This window comes from Sinocyclocheilus rhinocerous, unplaced genomic scaffold, assembly GCF_001515625.1.
Source record: "Sinocyclocheilus rhinocerous isolate Xijiao unplaced genomic scaffold, SAMN03320098_v1.1 scaffold1341, whole genome shotgun sequence".
NCBI lineage: Eukaryota > Metazoa > Chordata > Actinopteri > Cypriniformes > Cyprinidae > Sinocyclocheilus > Sinocyclocheilus rhinocerous.
The window spans coordinates 3312-27423 of NW_015637670.1; the positions used below are offsets into that span (position 1 = coordinate 3312).

At 37.8% G+C, this 24112-nt stretch overlaps 1 protein-coding gene across 1 annotated transcript in view; it reads right to left on the reverse strand.

Moving 5' to 3' along the window:
* Nucleotides 1-1051: 1051 nt before the first annotated feature.
* Nucleotides 1052-24112, reverse strand: part of LOC107749246 (C-type lectin domain family 4 member M-like) — a 50093-nt gene continuing 27032 nt past the window's right edge. Inside the window, exon 4 of the mRNA XM_016564342.1 lies at nucleotides 1052-1297. Coding sequence (XP_016419828.1) covers nucleotides 1147-1297 — 151 coding nt within the window. The 3' untranslated portion in view covers nucleotides 1052-1146. The remainder of the gene's footprint in view (nucleotides 1298-24112) is intronic.

The window sequence follows — 24112 nt, forward strand, 5'->3', positions numbered from 1 at the left end:
AGTGTTTTGTTTTGCTCTCTCTGCTGCGTTTCCGCATTCATCACTTCTCACCGGACCTTATGCTACGTCCTACGTCATCCGCCAGAATGAATGCACATACGACAGTTAGCTGAAGCTAGAGATTACCGTTTATAAAGTTTTAAAAATGGATATTTTTCTTACAAAAACACATCGATTTGCTACAGGAGGCCTTTATTAACCCCCCGGAATCATGTGGATCACTATTTATGATGGATGGATGCGCTTTATGGGACTTCTTTTGGACTATTGACAAAAAACACCCATTCACTGCCATTATAAATCTTGGAAGAGTCAGGATATTTTTTATTATAACTCTGATTGGATTCGTCTGAAAGAAGAAAGTCATGTACAAATAAGATGACTTGAGGGTGAGTAAATAATGAGCTAATTTTATTTTTTGGGTGAGCTATCCCTTTAAGCCAAAATAATGTGTAGTTTTTATTAATTAATGTTCAATTATGAAATTACTTTGGTGTCAAATGTTTTTTTTTTTTTTTAAGATTGAAAGATAAAAAATATCCATAAATTGGTAGAAAAAAATGTTGGCTCTGATGTTCGTCTTCCTCTCTGATGAGTTCAGTCTGATAAACCTGCTCTCTGCTGCGTCCTGCTGGACTGGAGGAAACAGAGCAATAAAGCAGGTACACAATAATGAAGTGTGAAATGAAAACAAAAATGCACAGTTTACTCTGGTAATGATAGTAATTTAATATTTTATTAAATCAGAAAGCAATTCAACTCAAAAGCAATTACAGACACTCAACATCAGAATAACAACCTGGACACTTTAGACTTCTGTAGTTTACTGTGATTGTCTCCTCAACACTTCAGACCAACAAATGAGACTCAAGATAGCAGCTAAAATAAGATCATATTAATATAGAGCTGCTTGTGATGGAGCCAAACATGAACACATCAGAGGTTTTGTGTCCTGAATCCACATCATGAGAAACAAAGGTTATTATAGCAATAAGAAAATAATGACACTTTGACATTTTCCTTCGAACAAATTTCAGATCAGCTAACAGTGTTTTAAAAGGCAGGAACCTCAATCAGAACTTATGTGTTTACAATAAGAATGATTATATTAGATAATAAAAGCAAAACCTCAAGACGGGATGAACCCTATTTCTCACATATCCCCTTTTTCTTCTCAGAGCATGGCACATCATTCCAGCTGTTCAGCGGTGACCATCCCGTCTTCTCTCTATTATAATTCAGTTCAATACAGTCCTCATTTCCACCGTAGTTGTTTGGCTCATCTTCGAACCAAACCCTGAACAACATGTATCAGAGGTTCAGTTTTTCAGAAACACAAATTTATGAATCAACAATACTCAGAGTAATTGCACGTTTCGAGAGTAAACTACAGACGCTGGAACAGAAGTGAAAAGTAGAAGAGAGAAGAAGGGTTTGGACGGGATTTGAAGGCATCAGTTCAATACAGTCCTCATTTCCGTCTTGGTTATTCGGCTCACCATTGAGCCAAAACCTGAACAACATGTATCAGATTTTTTATTAATCAACAACAAAACTAAAAAGAAAAAAGTTGTACAAAGTACAGTAGCGCACTTACCCTTGTTTCAGGGTTGAATTATCCACCCATTTCATGATGCCCTCGTTTTCTGTGTCAGACAAACCAATCCACACTCTCTCACTGACTAATGAAGATATGAACCTCTGTGTGAATAAAACCAGGAATAAGTGTGATTGCTCTCATTCATTAACAGACACTCACACAAACTCACCTGCTTCTCTTCAGTGTTGATAATGACCAGATCAGCACCACGATCCCTGCAGTACTGTCTGCTGTCAGACCAGCTCTTCAACTCAGTGGATATGAAAAAACAAACTGTGCCCTTCTTATTCAAATAGTCAAGATCTCTCTGTAACTGGTCTTTCTCATCAGTGAGATCGACTCTGGTCTTCTGAGTCAAAGAGCTGAAGATGTCCTGCTGTTGGAGTTTTTCAATCATTAGATCAGTGTAATCGTCCTGTAAGCTGTCGATGGTTCGCTTGAACTCTTCAAACATGTTCTTGTAACTCTTTATCAGGTCTCTCTCTGCTGTGATGGTGATGTGCAGCAGTATGTTGTTGATCAGCAGAAGAACACAAATAATCTGGAAACACACTGTGATCAACACCAAACATCTACTTCCTCCTGATAAACAGGAACAAAACACACAAATATTAATTAATGAAAATTCACTCTCTATTATTAGATACTTATTATTATGATTGTTAACATTTCAAATTGACCTTTCTAAGTAACTGACAGTGCTCTTTAAAAGTTTGCTCTATTATGACAAAGCTTCTAGAAATGCTATACAGTAAAATGTGCAACCAAGAAAAAAAAATTCTGTTAATACTTTTAATATAAAAGCAGAAACAGACACATTGTTCCTTGAAAACAGTTATTTTGTCCAACAATTTTCAGTTTCTCAAACATTAGCACCACTATCTCTGCTTCAAAATAACTTTCTGCTTACTGTATTTTCGAGCGTTTCCATCAGTTTGGTGGCGACTCTGTGTTTGAGGTCCAGATCTGTTATTAACATTTCTGTGTACATAAATGTTCTCAGATTCCATTATTTTTCTTATGTCTTGCAGTATGTGTCCACAGATGAGCTGTGGTCTCTCAGAAAGTGTACCTTGTTTTTTTTAAATAGTGCTAAACTTACACAGGAAGTGGTTTCATTATCAGACACAGGAAAATCTAGACTTTCCCCCCATGTTTAAACTCTCTGTAGACTCACACTATGGTTTAATGTATATTGCACATTCATGTAGACAATGCAGATTTCACCCCCCCATGTTGGCAGCCAGAAAAACCAAAAAGAGGAATCTGTGATCAGTCAAATGGACTCAGCCTAAAACAGGCTAAAAACTGGACCTGTGTATTTTCATGACAACATCAATGTTTTTGCATCAATGTCGCACTCAGTGACAGAGAGGAAAACAGAAGTAAACAGAGACTGTGGGATGATGTCTTCCTTTATACAGCTATTAAACAGTACGTTACCATGCCTTCATGTTTACAGCCATTAAACAATGCTTAATTAAAGGGGTCGTGACATTGATTTTTTTATTATTTTAATATGTTCTTTGAGGTTCACTTTTAACGTTTAATACACACACACACACACACAAACACAAACACACACACACACACACACAGTGGCGTAACTTTGTTTTAAAAAGTGGGTGGGACAGGAGTGATTTCAGCATGATTTTCAACATTCAGCAATATTTCAAAAACAACAGATTCCAGCGCCAGATCGTATCTCACTTAACAGAAACGAATGTCAGCTGGATATTTCAACCCTCATTCTGAAATGACATATTTTTAAGGGGCGGGTCCTTTAAGGCTTGTCAGTAATCGACCAGATATGATTGGCTAACGTCATTGCATAGGAAACAGTATCAACGCCCCCACCCACCTTTTTTTCCCTTAAAGGGATAGTTCACCCAAAAATGAAAATTCGGTCATTAATTACTCACCCTCATGTCGTTCCAAACCCGTAAGACCTGCGTTCATCTTCAGAACACAATTTAAGATTGTTTTGATGAAATCTGAGAGCTTTCTGACCCTGCATAGACAGCAATGCAACTTCTAAACTTGGTCTATTGTCGTTTACTTGCAATATTTGTTAATTTAAAATGTAATTAAAATTTTAAATGATTTTAATTAAAACAAATATCTGCCGCTGACTGTGACGTGTGACCCCAGCATCTTGAGAGACGTTTGCCGCGCATTCTAAACAATAGAGAATCTTTGACTAAACCTTGTTAGTTAGCAATATGTCTCAGAGCTCCCCGCTTAATTTCTTTAGTAAAGAACCTCAGCTTGATGGACAGCTGGACACAAGGCCTAACGTTACACCTGACGAGGATGTTTCTCCCTCCCCGGCCGGCATCAACAGGTAGGGTTGCCAACAGTTGCGTATAATGCGGAATCGTCCCGTGTTTAAGGCATCAAAGAAGTATTCCGAATGAAAGCTTTACGGAATTTGTCCCGTATTTTGCAGTTTGTCCCGTATTCGCAGGCATACGCCGTATGACCACCAGACCATGTGAATAACAAATCTCAATTGATCAGTAATCATTCTTTTTGTGCAAATCATTGTTTCATTTACGAACATAGCCTTTTGAGGAAGGCTTTAGATCGGGCGGAATCCCGCTTCACAGAGAACGGTAACGGTAACTCGCCCTAACGACAATTCCCTTCACCGTCCGCGTTTTGATTTCAGCAAAACAGTTTGGGCGAATGCAAACAACATTGATCATGAGCACAACATCCAGCCAGGCAAGAAAACATGCAATCTACTTGACGGTAGAAGTCTTTCACTATTATAAGTTAATGTTGTTAAATAGGGATGCACCGATACCGATACTGGTATCCTGTACTCATACTTGTACTTGTTAAAATGCCCCGATACCAAACGCCGATACCACACAGCATGTGATAAGCGCCATATTCAGACAAAGAAACACCAACAACAGAACAACAGACAGCAGAATGGAGTTAAGGATGTCTGCTACGAAGTATATGTATGCAATGAATATAAGCCCAGGAGACTACAGGCTGTTATTGAGGCTAAGGGTTGCCCGACTAAGTATTGATAGTTGTGTAAATACTGTCATAGCTGTCTAATTTTTGGTTGATTGTAATCTATTACATACCTTTCTATCAGAATTATCTAGCATTATCAAGATGAATTTGTTCTGACAGTTTAACTCTGAGTTCTTGTCATATTTTATTACCATTTTCTAAACTATAGTGAATAAACTGTGATAATGTGAGAAATGTTGAAGGTGTCTGAATACATTTTGGTTTGACTGTATCTATTTGATAAATGAAGTTAACCAACTAACATTATACATACCCTTTTGGTTTCTGTACCCAATATTTAAAAAATGTACAAATGCAATAAAAATATCGGTATCGGTACTCGGTATCGGCAAGTACCGAAAATAAAAGTATCGGTATCGGGCGAGTACTGGAAAAAGTGGTATCGGTGCATCCCTATTGTTAAATAGAGAGAAAAAAAAATACAAATGTTTAAAATGTTTACTTCTAGCATATTCATAAACTTAGACCTCATTATTGAAGCACAAATTCAAGCACCAAAAGCAGCACAAAGTTCTCTTTAATAAAAAAAAAAAATAAAAAAAAATAAAAAAAATATATATATATATATATATACATATGCATTTTCATTCATTCACAGGCAGTATGGTTACAGGCACTATTAAAGGCAGTGACTTGTTGGCGATCCTGTGTAATGTATATTTATATTTCATATAGTTTTATGGTTATGTGGCGAGTCTGAGCTATAGTTTTACACATCAGCCCAGTCTATTCTGTATCGTTAGTGATGTGCAGAGTCGTATTTTTTTATTTATTTTTTTGCACATTAATCTGACAATAAATGTGGAACACCCAGTTTTTCTGATGCACACCCAGAGTCTCTGCTACGCTAGTGGTGTACATTATTCTTCTATTACATCATATTAATATGCCACCATTTAATGCCACAGTTTAATTGGTAAATGAATATATTAGAGAGAGAAATTTAACACACACACACACACACACTGTTAAGCTTTTATTTGTGCACATAACATTGAAACTATGGAGTGTGTGGTGGCTTCGTCCGATGTAACTTTTCACAGGCTATTGGCTACTTTATTTTTTACTAACCACCAGATGGCGCTGTTTTCGACACTCTCGAAGCTTTGAATCTTTTCCGTCAACATGTGAGAAGTGGCGGTACGCCAGAAAAAGTGAAGGTAGGCTACACTAAAATGCATACCGGCCCTCTTCGAGCACTGAAGGATAATAGAAGTAGGCTATAGGCCTACACATGACAAGGACGAACCCTATTTCTCACAATTCCTTGTTTTGTATTGGCATTGAAGATCATTCCAGTTGCCAGGTTGGAAAAAAGAAAAGTAAAAAGACATCAGTTCAATACAGTCTTCTCCCTCAAGGTCATTCAGCTCACCCTTGGACCAAAATCTGAATCAAATATGACAGATATCAGAATTTAAAAAGCATAAGAATTATTTAAAATAATAATAATTATTTCATGTTGCTCTCGTCTCTGTATCAGACAAACAATTCCATACAATCTCCTTTGATTGAAGATATGATCCTCTGTGTGTGAATAAAAACAGGAATGAGTGTGATTCCTCTCATTAAGTGTGATTCCTTTCATTCATTAACACTAACAGACACTCACACAAACTCACCCGCTTCTTCTCTTCACCGTTGATAATGACCAGATCAACACCATGAACAATCTCTACCTTCATCTGTACGCAGGTCTTCCACTTAGTTGCTCTGTTGCTGTTATTGTATACAATATCTTTGTAAAGAGTTAATGGTTTCAGTTTACATGAGAAATTTTCTTGATTTTCTCACACTGTTTTACACGACACTCTCCACATACTACACTTAAAACTGATCTGAGCGATATAGAGATTTATTATACTGATTTCAATTCCTACACGTTCACGTTCTGCTTTCTAGCTCTTTAGAAAGTGTGGAAACGAAGGCTTGAAAGCCCTGGAAGCTGATTAAAGGAGATACTATTGGATTAAAGTGGGAAAAGATTCAAAGCCTCCTAAACTATAGGGACTTTCGCACCGCTTTAGTTCCAGAACTAAATGGACAGTACTAAAGTACTGGGACGATTTTGCGCGAACTATTTCCCAGTACCATTTAAAGGGTTGCATTCGCACCGACAGTGTGTACTAGGAACCGGTCGACAGCGACGTCATTTGTGCACGGCGTTCAACAATGGAAACAAAGAAAAACAATGTTAACAACAGGAGGATGGAGGACGCTGTGATTGGAGCTGTGTTTTTGTTGCCTCTCGCGGGTTTCACAATAATGGACATGGAAAGTCGACGTATACGTAAAGCGATTGAAAGAACGGAAAGGAGGACTAAGAATCTCCAACGACAACTGGCAGTGCTACATTTGCTACAAGTGCCTGCACTTCAGCGTCCGTCCATCTATCGCTGTTCTCCATACTTGCGAAATAAGTTGACACAATGTTTACAGTATGTTTACACAGCGTTTTAAATCATGGCGGATGAGGGCGTTTTCGTACGCGGTTGGCCAATCATTGTCTACTTACGTCACGATTAGTACCAGTTGTGCTGGTTAGACCCTGCTCCGGAGTAGGAGCTAATTTGGTTCTCGAAAAAGGCAGTCCAGTACTAAAATCGCTCCCAGTTCCGGCGGTGCGAAAACGCCAAAAAGTGGGTAGTTCCACAATTAGTTCTGGTACTATGAAAAGGTTCCTGCGGTGCGAAAGGCCCTAATAGTGCTATCTGCTGGAACCTAAAATTTACAACAGCCATAAAGCCCGGAAGTATCAAACAAATCTGAGCTGAAAATGTTCCTAAATGGGGGAACTTTTTCTAGCAGATGTCATTTGTAGTATACATATATAAGATTTCATAACATAAAAAAAATATATAAATAAAAATACATACATAAATAAAAAATACATCCTCACTAAACACCAACAGTAAAACTGTACACCAAAAATTTGCCAAAAGAAGAAAAACCAATTATAGCAAATACATTTAGAAAATAAACTCAAAAACAGTTTGACAGAAAAATATAATGCAATAAACATGAGAACATATTTCAGCAATAAAAATGACGTTCACATTTTCCTTTCATTTAAATATCCACTTGAATATCCATTACAGAAAATTATACAACAGAATTGATATCATGAAAGCAGTCTACATAAAATTAAAGTAGCTGACTGGGTTCAAATTAGATTGCTAAATCAGAAATTACAATAAAATTATTCCATAAAATAAAAGTAAAAGCATAAGACAGGATGACCCTATTTCTCACAAATTGCTTTTTTCAAATCTGAGCATGCGAGATCATTCCAGGTGTTCAGGTTGGAACAATATGGGCAAAATTGCATTTCAATACAGTCCTCATTTCCACCTGCATCATTCGGCTCATATGGGAAAAAAACCCTGAATAAAATGTGGCAGATTTTCAGTTATTCAGGACCCCAAATCTTTAAGTATCCCAACGTTTTTACTCCTTACGTAACCAGGAAATAATGATTATTTTGAACAAATGCAAAATGACTAACAAATGAGGAACACTTAATTAAGAAAGCAATAAGCAGCAAGAGAGGAAGCAGAAAGAAGTTTGCTCTTACATATAATCTGACTGAGCAAATAGTATGCATATTTTATTTATATCATTTACAGTTAAGTATATAAGTGTAAGATTTAAGTTGTGCACTGAGGAAAACAAGTTTCAAATGCATTAAACAACACATGCGTCTGACAGTAGGTCAAGCAGCATAGATTAATGATTTAGTTCAGAATCTTTTGACTGATAAGTGACAACATCAGCTTATGTGCAGCTTTGTAGCATGGCCGGGTATACAATGCTTGTTCCCATTATCTCAGGGAACAAAGTTTACGCTAGTAAACAGAGTGTTCCCTTTCAATACACTTCACTCACATTGCGTGCCTAGCCAGTTTCGGCAGTCGCAGCAGCTCTTTGTGTGCTTTGATATGTATGTACTGTATATATATAAGATCTTAAGGGCCCGGACCTGGCAGAGTAAATTTGTACCATACTCATCCTCTGAAGCAAGAAGAGCCAAGGACAATTTGAGGACAATTTTGCAGTCGTTCATCCCAAACTTGACCGATGCTAAAGCTAGCAGGAGGGCGGTCTTAAGTGACACGTGGAGCCTCAAAGGGCCTTGTGGATCGTGCATAGATCCCAGGTCGGAACGGGATGATTGTTTGTGAGAGTTTCACGAATAAGTTGTGAATTTCACAAATAAGTCATTCTTTCCTACAGATTGGCTGGCCACTAGAGCGTGATACACCACGGTGGATGCCACGTACTGTATACTCTGAGCATGGAAGGATTGCACCCCTTATTCAGCAGCTTTTGCAAGAAGGACAAGGACAAGATGGACGACACGTCGCAAGACAACAGGTCTTCATCCCAGACTGCACACCAGTAAGAGAAACCAGACAACTTGAGGGCATAGAGGCATCTTGTAGATGGGGTTTGGCCTCTGAGATAATATGGGCGAAACTTATGGGAAGGTGCAAAGGCTCCTGTCGAGGGATCACAGATGAAGGCTCCACAACTCGGGTTGGGGGTGCAAAATCGTTCCTCTCACCTGGGACAGAAAGTCCTTCCTCAACAGACTGAGCCAAGGGGCTGCCGACAGTAGCTGTACTAACTCGGGGAACCTCGATTGGTTCCGTCAGACTGGGGCCACCAGAAGGGCCGAGCATTGGACGTCTGATGACCTGAGGGAAGGCATAGAGGCACGTACTGGGCCATTCATGGGAAGTAATCAATGACACTGGAAGAGAGGGAAAAAAAACAGGGCAGCACAAGGGACATGGTCACTATCTACAAAGAAAACAATCTGTGAGAGACGCGTGCTCTCGCAATGAGAACAGCTCATCTCAGTGAGCGCAGCCTCTGCGTGGGCTTATCCAAACAGGCAGCATGCTCATCCAAAGGAAGGCAGGAGTGCCCTGCATGAGCCACATTAATTGTACTGCATTTTGTAGCAAACGCCGCTGAAAATATGCTCTTTTAGCAAAATAAGCTTCGAAAAAGAAAGATTCGGATGAAACGGCATTCAGCGCCGACTTACAGAGGCAGTCAGCCCCAACCATTTTGGCGGGCAAAATGCCTTTTGTTCTTGCAGCTACGTAAATGTTAACAAATCAGACTTTAGTATTCAGAGAAAATGGAGGTTTCCCCTAGCATGATATCACGCAATGTGAGTGAACCTTATCAAAAGGGAAACAATATCCCATCCCAGGGTGGAAACCGAGTTTGCACTAATTCTGCACCAATACATATACCATTACACTACTGATAGATAGATAGATAGATAGAAAGTGTTTTAGCTCTTACCCTTGTTTCAGTGGTGAATTATCCACCCATTTCAAAACACCCTCATTCTCTGTGTCAGACAAACCAATCCACACACTCTGCTTGATGAATGAAGATATGAACCTCTGTGTGTGTATAAAACAGGAATAAGTGTGATTCTCTCATACATTAAAGACACTCTAACAAACTCACCTGCTTCTCTTCAGTGTTGATAATGACCAGATCAGCACCACGATCCCTGCAGTACTGTCTGCTGTCAGACCAGCTCTTCTCCTCATCGGATATATAAAACTCATCTGGACCCCACAGACTGGCTAAGAGAAGCACACCTCATATATATATATATACAGTCAAACCAAAATTTATGCAGACACCTTTTACATTTCACACAATATCAGTTTATTCGCTATAGTTTAGAAAATGGTAAAAAAATATGACATGAACCAGTTAAACTTTGTCAGAACAAATTCATCTTGATAATGTCAGATAACACTTAACAAGTGTCTGAATAATTTTTGGTTCCAATTTTTTTTAATCACTTTTACTGGTAGTCCACTGTATGAAGAATTTTTTGGTATAATATGTCACAGTTTACTTTATTTTGCTTTCCTCACTTACATAAAGGAACTATAGTGTTCTGCACCCACTAGTAAAAAAAAAAATCAAAAATTATATCTGGTGTCTGAATAATTTTTGGTTTGACTCTCTCTCTCTCTATATATATATATAATGGTAATGGTCACCCTAATTATTATGAGATGCTAAGTTATTGTTACAAGATTGTTTCTCAAAGTCAAAGTCAAAATTATGAGAAAGTTTATCATTATTTATACTTACAGAATCATATTTTTTTTACTCAGCTGTGACAGCTTCCGTAGATTTGTACTAACCTCCTTCAGATGATTCTTTCTTCAGTTCCTCACTCAGAGACCTGACTTTGCTTTCTAACTGCAGTTTTTTCTGATTCAAAGAGTCAAAATCTCTCTGTAACTGGCTTTTCTCAGCAGTGAGATTGTTGACTCTGGTCTCCAGTTCCATGTTCTTGTGACTACAAGAGTTGAAGTTGTTCTGCAGTTGGTGTTTTTCAGTCATTAGATCAGTGTAACTGTCCTGTAAGCTGTTGATGGTTTGATTGAACTCTTCAACTGTGTTCTTGTAACTCTTTATCAGGTCTCTCTCTGCTGTGATGGTGATGTCCTGCAGTATGATGAAGACCAGCAGAAGAACACAAATGAGCCCGAGACCCACTGTGATCAACACCAAACATCTACTTCCTCCTGACAAACACCACCAAAACACACAAATATTAATAACAATTTACTACATATTATTTAGGTATAATGTTTCAAATCAACCTTAAGTAATTTATCTTGGTTGGTAGGTAAATGATAAGGCTCTTGAAAGAGTATGTTCTTTTATAATGACAAACATCTGGAATTAATGTAAACGTAAAACATACTGTATACAGTAAAATAAATACGCAAACAAGAATATATGCTGAAAATGTAAACAGAAAATAATGGTTTCTAAGAAAACAATGATTGATTTTTTAAAAACATTTCTCATCCCCTCAAGCATTAGCGATACTATCTGCGACACCGCCTTTGCTTCAAACTAACCTTTCTGCTTACTTTGCTTTCGAGCTTTTCCTTCATCCTGGCAGCGACTCTGTGTTCGAGGTCCAGATCTGTTATTGATATTTCTGCATACATAAAAGGTCCCTGATTCCATTATTTGCTCTTACTTACAGTAGAGTACAGTATGTGTGCACAGATGAGGTGTGATCTTTATAATGTGTACCGTGTTTTTAAATAGTGCAAACCCTACACAGGAAGTGGTTTCATTAGTTTAGACTCAGAAAAATCTAGACTTTCATTCTCATTCTAAAACTCTCTGTAAAATCATATCACTGTATGATTGAATATATATTGCATATTCAACCTTATGTTGTCAAAGAATATGGAGTTTTTCCCATGATCTTGTTATCAGCTACAATATCCAACAAGAGGAATCTGTGACCTTCACAGTGGACTCCAACACCCTGAAACAGGCCTAACTTGGCATTTGTATTGATGACAAGTGACTGGAACTGGAATTAATATGAAAATTAATAATGTTTTAATCTGCACCACTGTGGCATTAAGAGACAGAGAGAGGATGATGATAGAAAATAGAGATTGTGGGATGATGACTTCCTGTTTACAGCTACTAAACACCAGTGAGTGACAACAGGATATATTCATTTTCTCAGCAGGTGTCACTGTTCTGACATTTTTAACTGAGATGGTATAAATGAATAACTTGGAGTTGAATTTGAATGACAGAAGATCAGCAGATCCTAATTTAAGGCCAAGAAACTCTAAACAAATATGTTACTGGCATTTCTCAACAATTATAGTAATTGAATCTGGTCTCCAACTAAAGTTTCTTCAGACTTAAAGAGTTGAAGTTGCTCTGCAGCTGATATTTTTCAGTAGTTTGATCACTGTAACTGGTCTGCAATCTGAAACACAATCTGAGCATGAGAGATCATTTATCGTGTCAATGCAGTCCTTATTTGCAACTGTGTCATTTGGCTCACCAATTCATGAATTGAAGGGTTAGTTAACCCCAAAATGAAAATTCTGTGATAAATTACTCACCCTCATGTCGTTCCAAACCCGTAAGACCTTCGTTCATCTTCGGAACACAAATTAAGATATTTTTGATGGAATCTGAGAGCTTTTTACCGGTAAAGCACCATTCACACATCGGTTTTAAATTACCGGTAATTTCTATGTCATCATTAACCAGAAATGACCTCTAAACGACAGCGCATCCCGGTGCTGTGTTTGTAAAGATAGAGGGGTAGCCTATATGCGTTCAGTGTTTTGTTGATGTTTTCATTTTTGTGACAAACATCGTTGCCTGTGTGAACAGCGCATTTTTGTATTTACCGGTAAAGTCGTTCTGGTAATTTTACGGCAATTTACTGGTATTACTGTGTGAAAGCGGCTCTTCTCAAACCGGTAAATTGCCGGAACGAATTTACCGGAATTTTTGCAAAGGTCCTGTTCACACGTGATCTCTTAATGGTAATTTACTGGTAATTTACCAGTAAAGTCTGTATGTGTGAAAGGGGCTGTCGGTCTGCCAGCGTTGCCTTGGCTGGGCCTCTGTCGGTACAGCAGTGGCAAGCCGATGGTCGGTCCGGTGTTTCTACTGAGCACTGACATGACATCTTTATTTTATATATATATTTTTTTTAATTTATTTTTACAGTGAAAAGGTATCTGAAACACTGAATAATAATAGTGAGATTTTGGTTAATTCAGCACCCCGATTGAGTAATTTCTCTCGAATTTCTGGGGAATACATGCCAAAAACCACATGGTCTCTCACCATCTCCTCTTGGTTCGTGTAACCACAGTCTTTAACAAGCAATCTGAGCTCACAGCTCAGTGATGAATTGATCAAATGTTTCCGTAGCACACTGCATTTTCTCATTGAACTTGCAAAAATTGGATTAACCTTTGAGACTACGTATAAGCTTCAAAATTATCGTAGTAAGTTTTGAGCAACTTAGCTTCGTCCGCAGTGAGATTCCATGTGTTATCAATATCCCTTTCTTTCTCTTCGACACATAAGAGCAAGTAGCTGCATTTCTCCAACCCATTCTTACTCCCAAGGCATCAGAAACTGCAGTATGGTCAAGCGCCTTTAGCATCACCAACGTGTGACACACGTAAACTGATGGCAAATATCGCGATGTGTGCTAAATGAGACTTCTTGCGACAAACTTCCCATGTCCTTTGCGTCTGTGTATCGACACCCAAAGTTTCCTATTGAAAGCAATGTAGGTCCCAGTTCGTTGATATAGTGATGGCGAGGGGTTCCTTTGGCGTCTTCATAGTGACGCTAAAGGCGCTTGACCATTCTGCAGTTTTTGACGCCTTGGGAGTGAGAATGGGTTGATTTCTCTGCCTCTTCTTTGTAGCCCCGAAAACATCAATTCAATGTGCTGCTTAAACTTTTTCCATGTATCGGGAAGATTCTGTGATTCCCAGTCCATTCGCAGTGCAGACACTCCGGCAGCATCCATATTTGCGATTCACTCTGACACCGTGTATTATTTTGACGAAAGACAACTAAATCTTATTCTGCTGGATCATGAAAACACTACTTTTATTACACTTCTGCATTCACATATCAACTTGACTTAGGCCTACTCTTTCTCTCACTGCTCCCTAGAGCCTATATGCAAGAACTGCTTAACATATACAACACTCATTATAAATCTATATTCAGCTTGAATATTACAAGATGCTTTTGATGGAGAAAAACATGTACACATCAGAGGTTTGGTCTCCCAGATCACCCTAATTCACCTCATGAGAAACAGAAAATGATTAAAGCAATAAGAAAATAGTGACAATTTCGCAATTTCCTTCTAAAAATTCACTGACAGCTTTTTTAAAAGGTAGGGACTCACTTTTAAATGCATTCACAATAAGAATTATTATATTAGATAACAAAAGAAAAACTACAAAAAGGTGGGATGAACCCTATTTCTCACAAAACCCTTTTTTCTCCTGTGAGCATGGCAGATCATTCCAGTTGTTCAGGACGGGATTTGAAGGCATCAGTTCAATACAGTCCTCATTTCCGTCTTGGTTATTCGGCTCACCATTATGCCAAAACCTGAACAACATGTATCAGATGTTCAGTTTTCCAGGACCAAAAATGTATGAATCAACAATACTCACAGTATAACAGCACTTTTCAAGTATAAACTAAAGTATTACAGAAGCTGGAGCAGAAGTGAAAGTGCAGAACAGTAAACAAGAGAAGAAGAGTTTTCTTAATACAGTTTTAAAAGTGTCTTTAGTTGTGGTTGTGGTGCTTGTGGAAGAGTTTTGTCTTCAGCTGTTTTCTGAAGGTTGCGATGGCCTCATTTTTATAATGAGAATCAAAAAGACTAAAACAAATGAACACACAGTGATTTTTAGCACTTACCCTTGTTTCAGTCGTGAATTATCCACCCATTTCATGATGCCCTCGTTCTCTGTGTCAGACAAACCAATCCACACTCTCTCACTGACTAATGAAGATATGAACCTCTGTGTGAATAAAAACAGGAATAAGTGTGATTCTCTCATTCATTAACAGACACTCACACAAACTCACCTGCTTCTCTTCAGTGTTGATAATGACCAGATCAGCACCACGATCCCTGCAGTACTGTCTGCTGTCAGACCAGCTCTTCAACTCAGTGGACTTGAAAAAACAAACTGGGCCCTTCTTATTCAAAGAGTCAAAATCTCTCTGTAACTGGTCTTTCTCATCAGTGAGATCTCTGACTCTGGTCTCTAACTGGCTTATCTCAGCAATGAGATCGACTCTGGTCTTCTGAGTCAAAGAGCTGAAGATGTCCTGCAGTTGGTGGTTTTCAGTCATTAGATCAGTGTAACTGTCCTGTAAGCTGTTGATGGTTTGATTATTCACTCTCTATTATTAGATACTTATTATTATGATTGTTAACATTTCAAATTTGACCTTTCTAAGTAACTGACAGTGCTCTTTAAAAGTTTGCTCTATTATGACAAAGCTTCTAGAAATGCTATACAGTAAAATGTGCAACCAAGAAAAACATATACTGTTAATACTTTTAATATAAAAGCAGAAACAGACACATTGTTCCTTGAAAACAGTTATTTTGTCCAATAATTTTCAGTTTCTCAAACATTAGCACCACTATCTCTGCTTCAAAATAACTTTCTGCTTACTGTATTTTCAAGCGTTTCCATCAGTTTGGTGGCGACTCTGTGTTCGAGGTCCAGATCTGTTAATAACATTTCTGTGTACATAAATGTTCTCAGATTCCATTATTTTTTCTTATGTCTTGCAGTATGTGTCCACAGATGAGCTGTGGTCTCTCAGAAAGTGTACCTTGTTTTTTTTTAAAAAGTGCTAAACTTACACAGGAAGTGGTTTCATTATCAGACACAGGACAATCTAGACTTTCCCCCCATGTTTAAACTCTCTGTAGACTCACACTATGGTTTAATGTACTGTATATTGCACATTCATGTAGACAATGCAGATTTTTTTTCCACATGTTGGCAGCCAGAAAAGCCAAAAGAGAAGAATCTGTGATCAGTCAAATGGACTCAGCCTAAAACAGGCTAAAAACTGGATCATCAATGATTTTGCATCAATGTCATCATTAATTACTCACCCTCATGTTGTTACAAACCCGTTAGACCTTCGCTCATCTTCAGAACACAAATTAAGATATTTTTGGTGAAATCCGAAGCTTTCTGACCCTGCATGGACAGCAACACAACTGCAATGTTCAAGGCCCAGAAATGCAGTAAGGACGTTTTGACTCGAAGCGTCGTAAGGCAGACCGATCAGTGTTTGACATCAAAGTACCGCAAGAGCGATTAGAGAGCAGACGCTACTTTCGAATCGCTCTCGCGGTACTTCGATGTCAAAGACCGTTCTTGTCTGTGCAGCGCCGCTTCGAGTCGAACACACCTTTTCTGTTCAAGACTTCTGTCCGATAGGGTATATGTCGAAAGTCACCTGACCAAACCCGGAATACAGGTCTCATCTTCCGCTTGTTGGAGAACGTGTTAACAGCCATATTAAATAATGGCGATATCAACGGACTTTTAAGATAATCAATTAAACTAGCTTGCTATTTTTTATTGTTGATGTTTTGTTCAATTTTTATATCTAAATTTTAGTGAAAAGAATAAAAAAAAAAAAAACTTTTAGATATCAGTCTGCATATATGATGGACATTGGTTATTATGATCATCATTGGTATCTACCTCGAAGGCATCTTGAGTAAAACTGCTTCTTACCCTGCACCCCAATGTTCATACTATCCATCAGTATGTGAGATTAGAATTAGGAAGTGTGTCCCAAAGCATAGTATGTTGAAAAGAGTATGCCAAAAGTCCCCGGATGGTCTATTATTTCAGGTCGATTTTTGAAGTGTGGATCCGTGCACACTCTAATGGATAATATTACCCACAATCCATTGCGCTTTGACGAATGATTCGGTTCAGAACTACAAACTAAATGGTCATCATAATCTGTTAAGTGAAATAGCTTAGCTTCAATACTAATAGTTCAGATTAAAACATGTAAATATATATAGTTTGTCAGAAAAACACTTGAGCATCACTCTGGATCTGACGTTTCACTTCCTCTCTGATCACTTCAGTCTGATAAACCTGCTCTCTGCTGCTTCCTGCTGGACGTGAGGAAATCTCACCATAGAGCAGGGGTTTTCAACCTTTTAGGACATGTGCCCCACCAAGTTTGTCTAATTTCACTCGCGCCCCCCCAACATCCAACACTGTCAATAAGCGTGACCAGAGTTGCCAGGTTTTCACAACAAAACCCGCCTAATTGCTACTCAAAACTAGCCTATAACTAACTATAACTAGTTAACTATAAAACTAACTATACACGGCAAGTATTAAAGTAGCCCAATTCCGCGGGAAAACCGCGGACTTGGCAACACTGAGCGTGACTGATACTCGAGCCAACTCTGCTCTAACTGTCGACTAGCAGTGGGAGTCAGATTGCCCCCTAGTGGATGGCTAAAGATTTGTTAACTCATTTTCATAAATTCTCAAGGGAACGTCTCTGAATTAACTGATGCTCATGCTCCCCTTGACAGGTGCTGGCGCCCCCCTGCAACAGAGCAACAAAGCAGATGCACAAGAACGAGATATGAAATGAAAACAAAAATGCCGTCATGATACTATCAATTGACAATTTTACTCAATAAGAAACAAATTCAACTCAAAAGCAGTTTCACAGACACTCAATATCTATAATATCGTCAATTATGGCAATCTGGACACTTTAGACTTCTGTAGTTTACTATGATTGTCTCCTCAACACTTCAGACCAACAAATGAGACTCATGATAACAGCTAAAATAAGATCATATTTATGTAGAGCTGCTATAATGGAGCAAGACATGAACACATCAGAGGTTAAGTGTGCAGCATTACCCTTTCACATGAAAGCAATTAAAATGAAGTAAACACCATAAAAGCATAGAGGTAAAAGCAAGATAAGGATGAACTCTATTTCTCACAAATCCCTTTTTTCTTCTCAGAGCATGAGCGATCATTCCAGTTGTTCAGGGTGGGATATGAAGGAATCAATTCAATACAGTCCTCGTTTTTAACTTCATTGTTATTTGGCTCACCTTCAGCCCAAAACCTGAATAAAAGATGTCAGATTTTTAGTGATCAACACCTATGTTCAAACAAAGTCATGCAATTCATGAATCAAGAATAGTTTCAAGAGTAAACTAAAATAGTGCAGAAGCTGAAGCAGAAGTGAAAATTCAATAGAGGAGGAGAATATTCTTTTAATAGAATGTATTTGTGAGACGTGTCTTTCGTGGTTGTGCTGGTTGTGTTCGTGGAAGAGCGGCTTATTCAGAAAATCTTGTTGATGGTCTTATTTTTAAAATAAGAATATAAAGCTTAAACAAATAAATCTTCAGTGGTTTTCTGTGAGTGTTTTAGCTCTTACCCTTGATTCAGTGGTGAATTATCCACCCATTTCATGCTGCCCTCGTTCTCTGTGTCAGACAAACCAATCCACACTCTCTCACTGACTAATGAAGATATGAACCTCTGTGTGAATAAAAACAGGAATAAGTGTGATTCTCTCATTCATTAACAGACACTCACACAAACTCACCTGCTTCTCTTCAGTGTTGATAATGACCAGATCAGCACCACGATCCCTGCAGTACTGTCTGCTGTCAGACCAGTTCTTCAACTCAGTGGACACGAAGAACCAACCTGGACCACACAGAAACATGCACTTTAATAAAATGGTCACACGTTTTTTTCAAAAGTAAAATTAAACTATTTCCACAAAAAAAAATAAAAAAATGTTCTAACCTCGCTCAGAAGCGGCCTGAACATGCTGCAGTATGATGGCAGCAATCACATGATCCCGAGACACACAGTGATCGGCACCAAACATCGACTTCCTCCTGTCAGATAGGAAGAAAACACAAAAATATTGATTAATATTTACTATACAATAAAATATGCAAACAAGAAAATATGCTGCGAAACTAAACAATGACATATTGTTCTTAGAAAATGACTGAAATTCTATCGAACAGTTCTCATTTCCTGAAACCTTCCTGACATCATCTCTGCTTCAAACGTATGGTTCTGCTTACTGTGATTTTGAGCTCTTCCTTCATCCCGGCAGTGTGTTTGAGGTCCAGCTGTCTCCCTAAAATTTTGGTGCTCAACATTTTCATAAGAGTACTCCAATTCCATTTTTTTGTTCTTGTATCTTGCAGTACATCTTTACAGATGAGCTGTGGCCTTTCAAATGATCATTACTTTTAATAGCTCATTTAATTAGTGCTAATTTTACACAGGAAGTGATTTCATTTGACACTGGCCTTCGATGTAAATATAGACTTCCAGTCTGACACTCTGATCAGACTTGCTTTTAAGCTGCATCACTGTGGTACCGTGACCTTACCTTTAACTCTGAGCTGAGATCTGAGTGAAGGAAGATTAGAAGGCCCTACATTCTTTCCAGATCAGAAATAAACAAACAAACAAAAACACTCAAAACTTCTCTACCGGCATTTGTCGGCGAAAACCAGTCAGTATCTGGTGTGACCACCATTTGCCTCACGCAGTGCAACACATCTCCTTCGCATAGAGTTGAAGGACATGGACAAGCCATCTGGACCCCACAGATATCCTAACAAAAACATAGACTTTTAAAGCTACGGTAGGAAGTTTCTGCACTACTGGTGTCACCTGGTGGAAATTCAAAAAAAAAAAAATCTTTTTTTCAAACAACCTTTGCAAAAACCCCTTTCGTTCATCACACCTACCTCAACTGTGAACGGGAGTCATCATTCATCAATGTGCGCTCTGATTGGTCTGCGGCTACACAGCCCCATATACAGTGTAATATAGTATCACACACCCACACACAGTTTATACATATATAAAAACCATACATATATATTACACTGTACATTCAAATATAAACCAATTTAATTATTGATTTCTATCAGGCTGTGAAGAGACTCTCAACCATAACAAAGAATGACAAACGTTGCCTACCCTAGCTTTAAATCTATCTGTCTATCAATATATATATATATATGAATGTTGGTTTTTTGCCCTACCTTAGCTTTTTGAACCTGAGTACACAGACAAAGATGCGCGTGACCTTTCCAACGTGATTACGTAATGCGTGAAGTCGTAAATGCGCATCACGGAGCTAGTGCAAGATGTGCATTTGTGGTTAAAAGGTAGCTATAGAAATTTGTATTTTTTTTTTTAGAAAATGACCTATTTGCTAGATAATAAACTAAGCATGAAGAGTGATGCCTCGTGAGTCGTAAAGCTCTGAAGTTTCTCCTCAGTGTGCCGAGAAAACATTCAAAGCCTCGGGAGGATCGATAACAGCATCATCTGCTGGCTCGTAAAATATTGTAAAACAGCCATAAAGTCTGCAAGTATCATGCATATTTTTTAATAGATTTCTACTGAAAATGTTCCTAAATGGCGGAACTGTTTCTAGCAGATCATTTGTAATATAGGCCTATAAAAATTACCTCCTCACTAAACACCAAACTTAAACAAAACCACTTTTTTTTTTACTACATCAACAACCCAAAAATTCGAAAAAAAAACAACCTAAAAAATATTTATAACCTATTGTTTAGAAAACTTTAAAAGTACACAACACTCATCACAATTCAACTGACCGTGGCTGTGCCAGTTTTTTTCAGAGTAAAGTTCCAACAAGCAAAGCAAGTGTCACTGAATCACTGAACAGAAAGTGAGGCGTCGAGAGAATTCCCATGATCGCATTATCGCCACTCCTAAATGTTGCTGACAATGCAACATTGAAATCAATACAACTCAAAAGCAGTTACAGAGAGCCGATAGTTCCGTATGCTTTCAAATTCCTTGTGCTGCGCTTTGATGTCATACATTGATCGGTTTGTGCAGAGCTGCTTCAAGTCAAACACACCTTCAATTGCAACTTGTGAGCTAGGGATGTTCTAAGAGCTGCGACTTGGACCAACTGACAACCACAGATTCATTTAGGCACTATCTCCCAGTTCGAGGACAGGGACAGTGAGTTGAACGTCATGAGTAATCTCTGAATTATGTTAATTACGCAAGGGTGTGAACTCAGCTTTACTCCCCACCAAACCAGAGCACGCTTTAGGGCAGGGATCTCTATACTTGCTCCTGGAGAGCTCCCGTCCCGCAGACTTGAGTTCCAACACACCTGCCTAATTATCAAGTAACCCTGAACACCTTAATTAGCTGGTTAAGGTGTGTTTGACTGCACAGGAGCAGGGTTGGATATGCATGCTTTCGGCAGTCTGTTGAAACTCAATGGGCTCAGGGGAGGCAAGAAAGATGCGGCCTCTCGCTGTAACTTTACCGGCAGGTGTCATTGTTGGACAGTGTCACTTTAGCAAAACGAGTAATTTATACACTTTAATGTCATATTTCTTAGTATTTTCTTTGTTTTATTTTAGTACTGTGGGTTTTTTCCTTATCCATTTTCTGAGGAAGCGCTGACTTCTCCCTTGAGTTTTCAGAGGAAAAACGCCCCTGTCAGTACTTCAAAGATAAATTAATCAGAAGCTAAAGCAGAAGTGAAAGGACAGAAATGTGAAATAGAGAATACTTTTCTTTTAGTAAAATATATTTATGGTTGTGGTTTTTAAAAGAGCTGTCTTCAGCAGTTTAAGGGAATAAAGCAAAAGAAAGAAAAATTAGTCGAAATATTTTAAAATAAGTCGAAATATGTTTTTTTTAAACATTACATATATATTTTTAACCTTAATTATTTGAAAACAACTCTGTTATTTTTCTTGACTCGTCACATTCAGTTATGAATAACACTAATTATTCGAGAGCCTGCCTACAGGATAGTATATATTTTAATTTCAAATCATCGTGATTTGACAAAAAAAAAAAAAAAAAAAGTTAATTGCATCACTGGATATTAACTTATGGTTGGCAGGATAAGTGTCACTAATTAAACTGTAAAATAATATTAAAACTGAAGTGTCGTGCTGGAATCAGGTTAAAGTAAAATCACGCCTTCTTTGATTTGATTGGCCATCTCAAAAGATTTTGATATTGATGAGGGCTGTTAGAACACTGAGGCAGACCAGTCTAACAATATAACCTTTAAAACAAACAGAGAGGTGTGTAAAGAAGTACAGCAGAGCAGCATCAAGAATATCAAATATTGAGGGGGACAGTTTGGCCATATCTAATTATCAGGGGAGGACTAGTCCCTCAATGTGGTTACGGCCCTGCTGTGATCAACATCAAACATCTTCCGTTAATTGCATCACTGGATATTAACTTATGGTTGTTTAACATTTTTATAATGAAACAGTTGTAAAATAATATTAAAACTGAAGTGTCGTGCTGGAATCAGGTTAAAGTAAAATCACGCCTTCTTTGATTTGATTGGCCATCTCAAAAGATTTTGATATTGATGAGGGCTGTTAGAACACTGAGGCAGACCAGTCTAACAATATAACCTTTAAAACAAACAGAGAGGTGTGTAAAGAAGTACAGCAGAGCAGCATCAAGAATATCAAATATTGAGGGGGACAGTTTGGCCATATCTAATTATCAGGGGAGGACTAGTCCCTCAATGTGGTTACGGCCCTGCTGTGATCAACATCAAACATCTTCCTCCAGACAAACATGATGAAAACGCACACATATCAATTAATACACTCCACATTATTTGAAATAATGTTTTAAATTGGCTTTTGTAAGTAATCCACCTTTGTCCTTAACAGCCCTTTAGAGAGTATGTTGTTTATAATGACAAACATCTCTAATTGTCATACGGTAACATATCAAAAAGTAAATTCCATGGAAAATAATTCCATGTTAATACATTTAATAAGAAAGCAGAAACTCTGACATGTTCCTATAAAAAAAAAGAATACTAACTGCATGTAAGACTTCTCATTTTTTTAAATAGTGCTAACCCTAAGCAGGAAGTTAATTTCATTTAACACTGGCCTTTGATGAGAATAAAAACTGTAGGTCCAACTTAATATGCAGACCCATATTTGTGTATTGTACATTCAACCACGTGTTGTCTACTAAAAAAAAAAAAAAAAAAGCCTAAAAGAAAAATCTGAGAGCGATTGACTCAAACACTCTTAAACAGTGTTTGTCATACATCTACAAATGTCTTATTTTCAATAAACATTAACATCTAAATCTCTGTTAATCCTTAATAAGACAATTTGAAGTCACCACTGTGGAGATAAGTGTTTGCTTTAGTTGGGCTCTTGACCCTTGACTTATTAACATTATTTTTTCTCTGGTTGCTGTAACTGTGTTTATGAAACACATTGGTTATAGTAAGAAAAACCAAGAGAAAATGTCTTTAGATTATATTGGCTGATTTTTTGATAATGACATAGTTGTCATCAGTGGTAATGAGTAATATAGTTTGTTATTGATCACAACTGCGTATTGATGAAATAATATGACGAGCTTTAAAAACACTTTGCACACTAGTATAGAACATCTGTACTGTTTAGACACGCAGACATCAAGAATCAGCATATGAATCTCAACAATGGTGACGTGCATGAGACAGATTCATGCTGCAGTGCATTCTGGGTGCACCAATCATGACTCATCCATGGCTCCCAGCATGCATTGCGACATGAATAAATTATGCAGCTGCATTGTCTTCGTATTTTCTTTTATTTTTACTATTTGCTTTTATTTTTTGTTTGGACTTTTTACTGCCTTGTTTTGTCACGTTCAAAAATCACATAAACATTATCAGAATATTTTGTCACCATTGCTGAGATTCACATGCTGATTCTTCATGTCTATGAGTGCCAGAATTGAAACCTCTTTATGCAATATTTATAAAAGTCACTTATAAAGTTTTTCTCACATTATATCACATAACTGCAACAACATAGAAATCATAAAAGCACTACAGTTTTACATAAATTGCAATCAGAGGCTCAGACACATGACATGATTTTATCATAAGATCCTTCCCATCACACATGTGTTTAATACACACAATTGTGCCAGCCAAAAATAAACTTAAACTTAAAAAGTC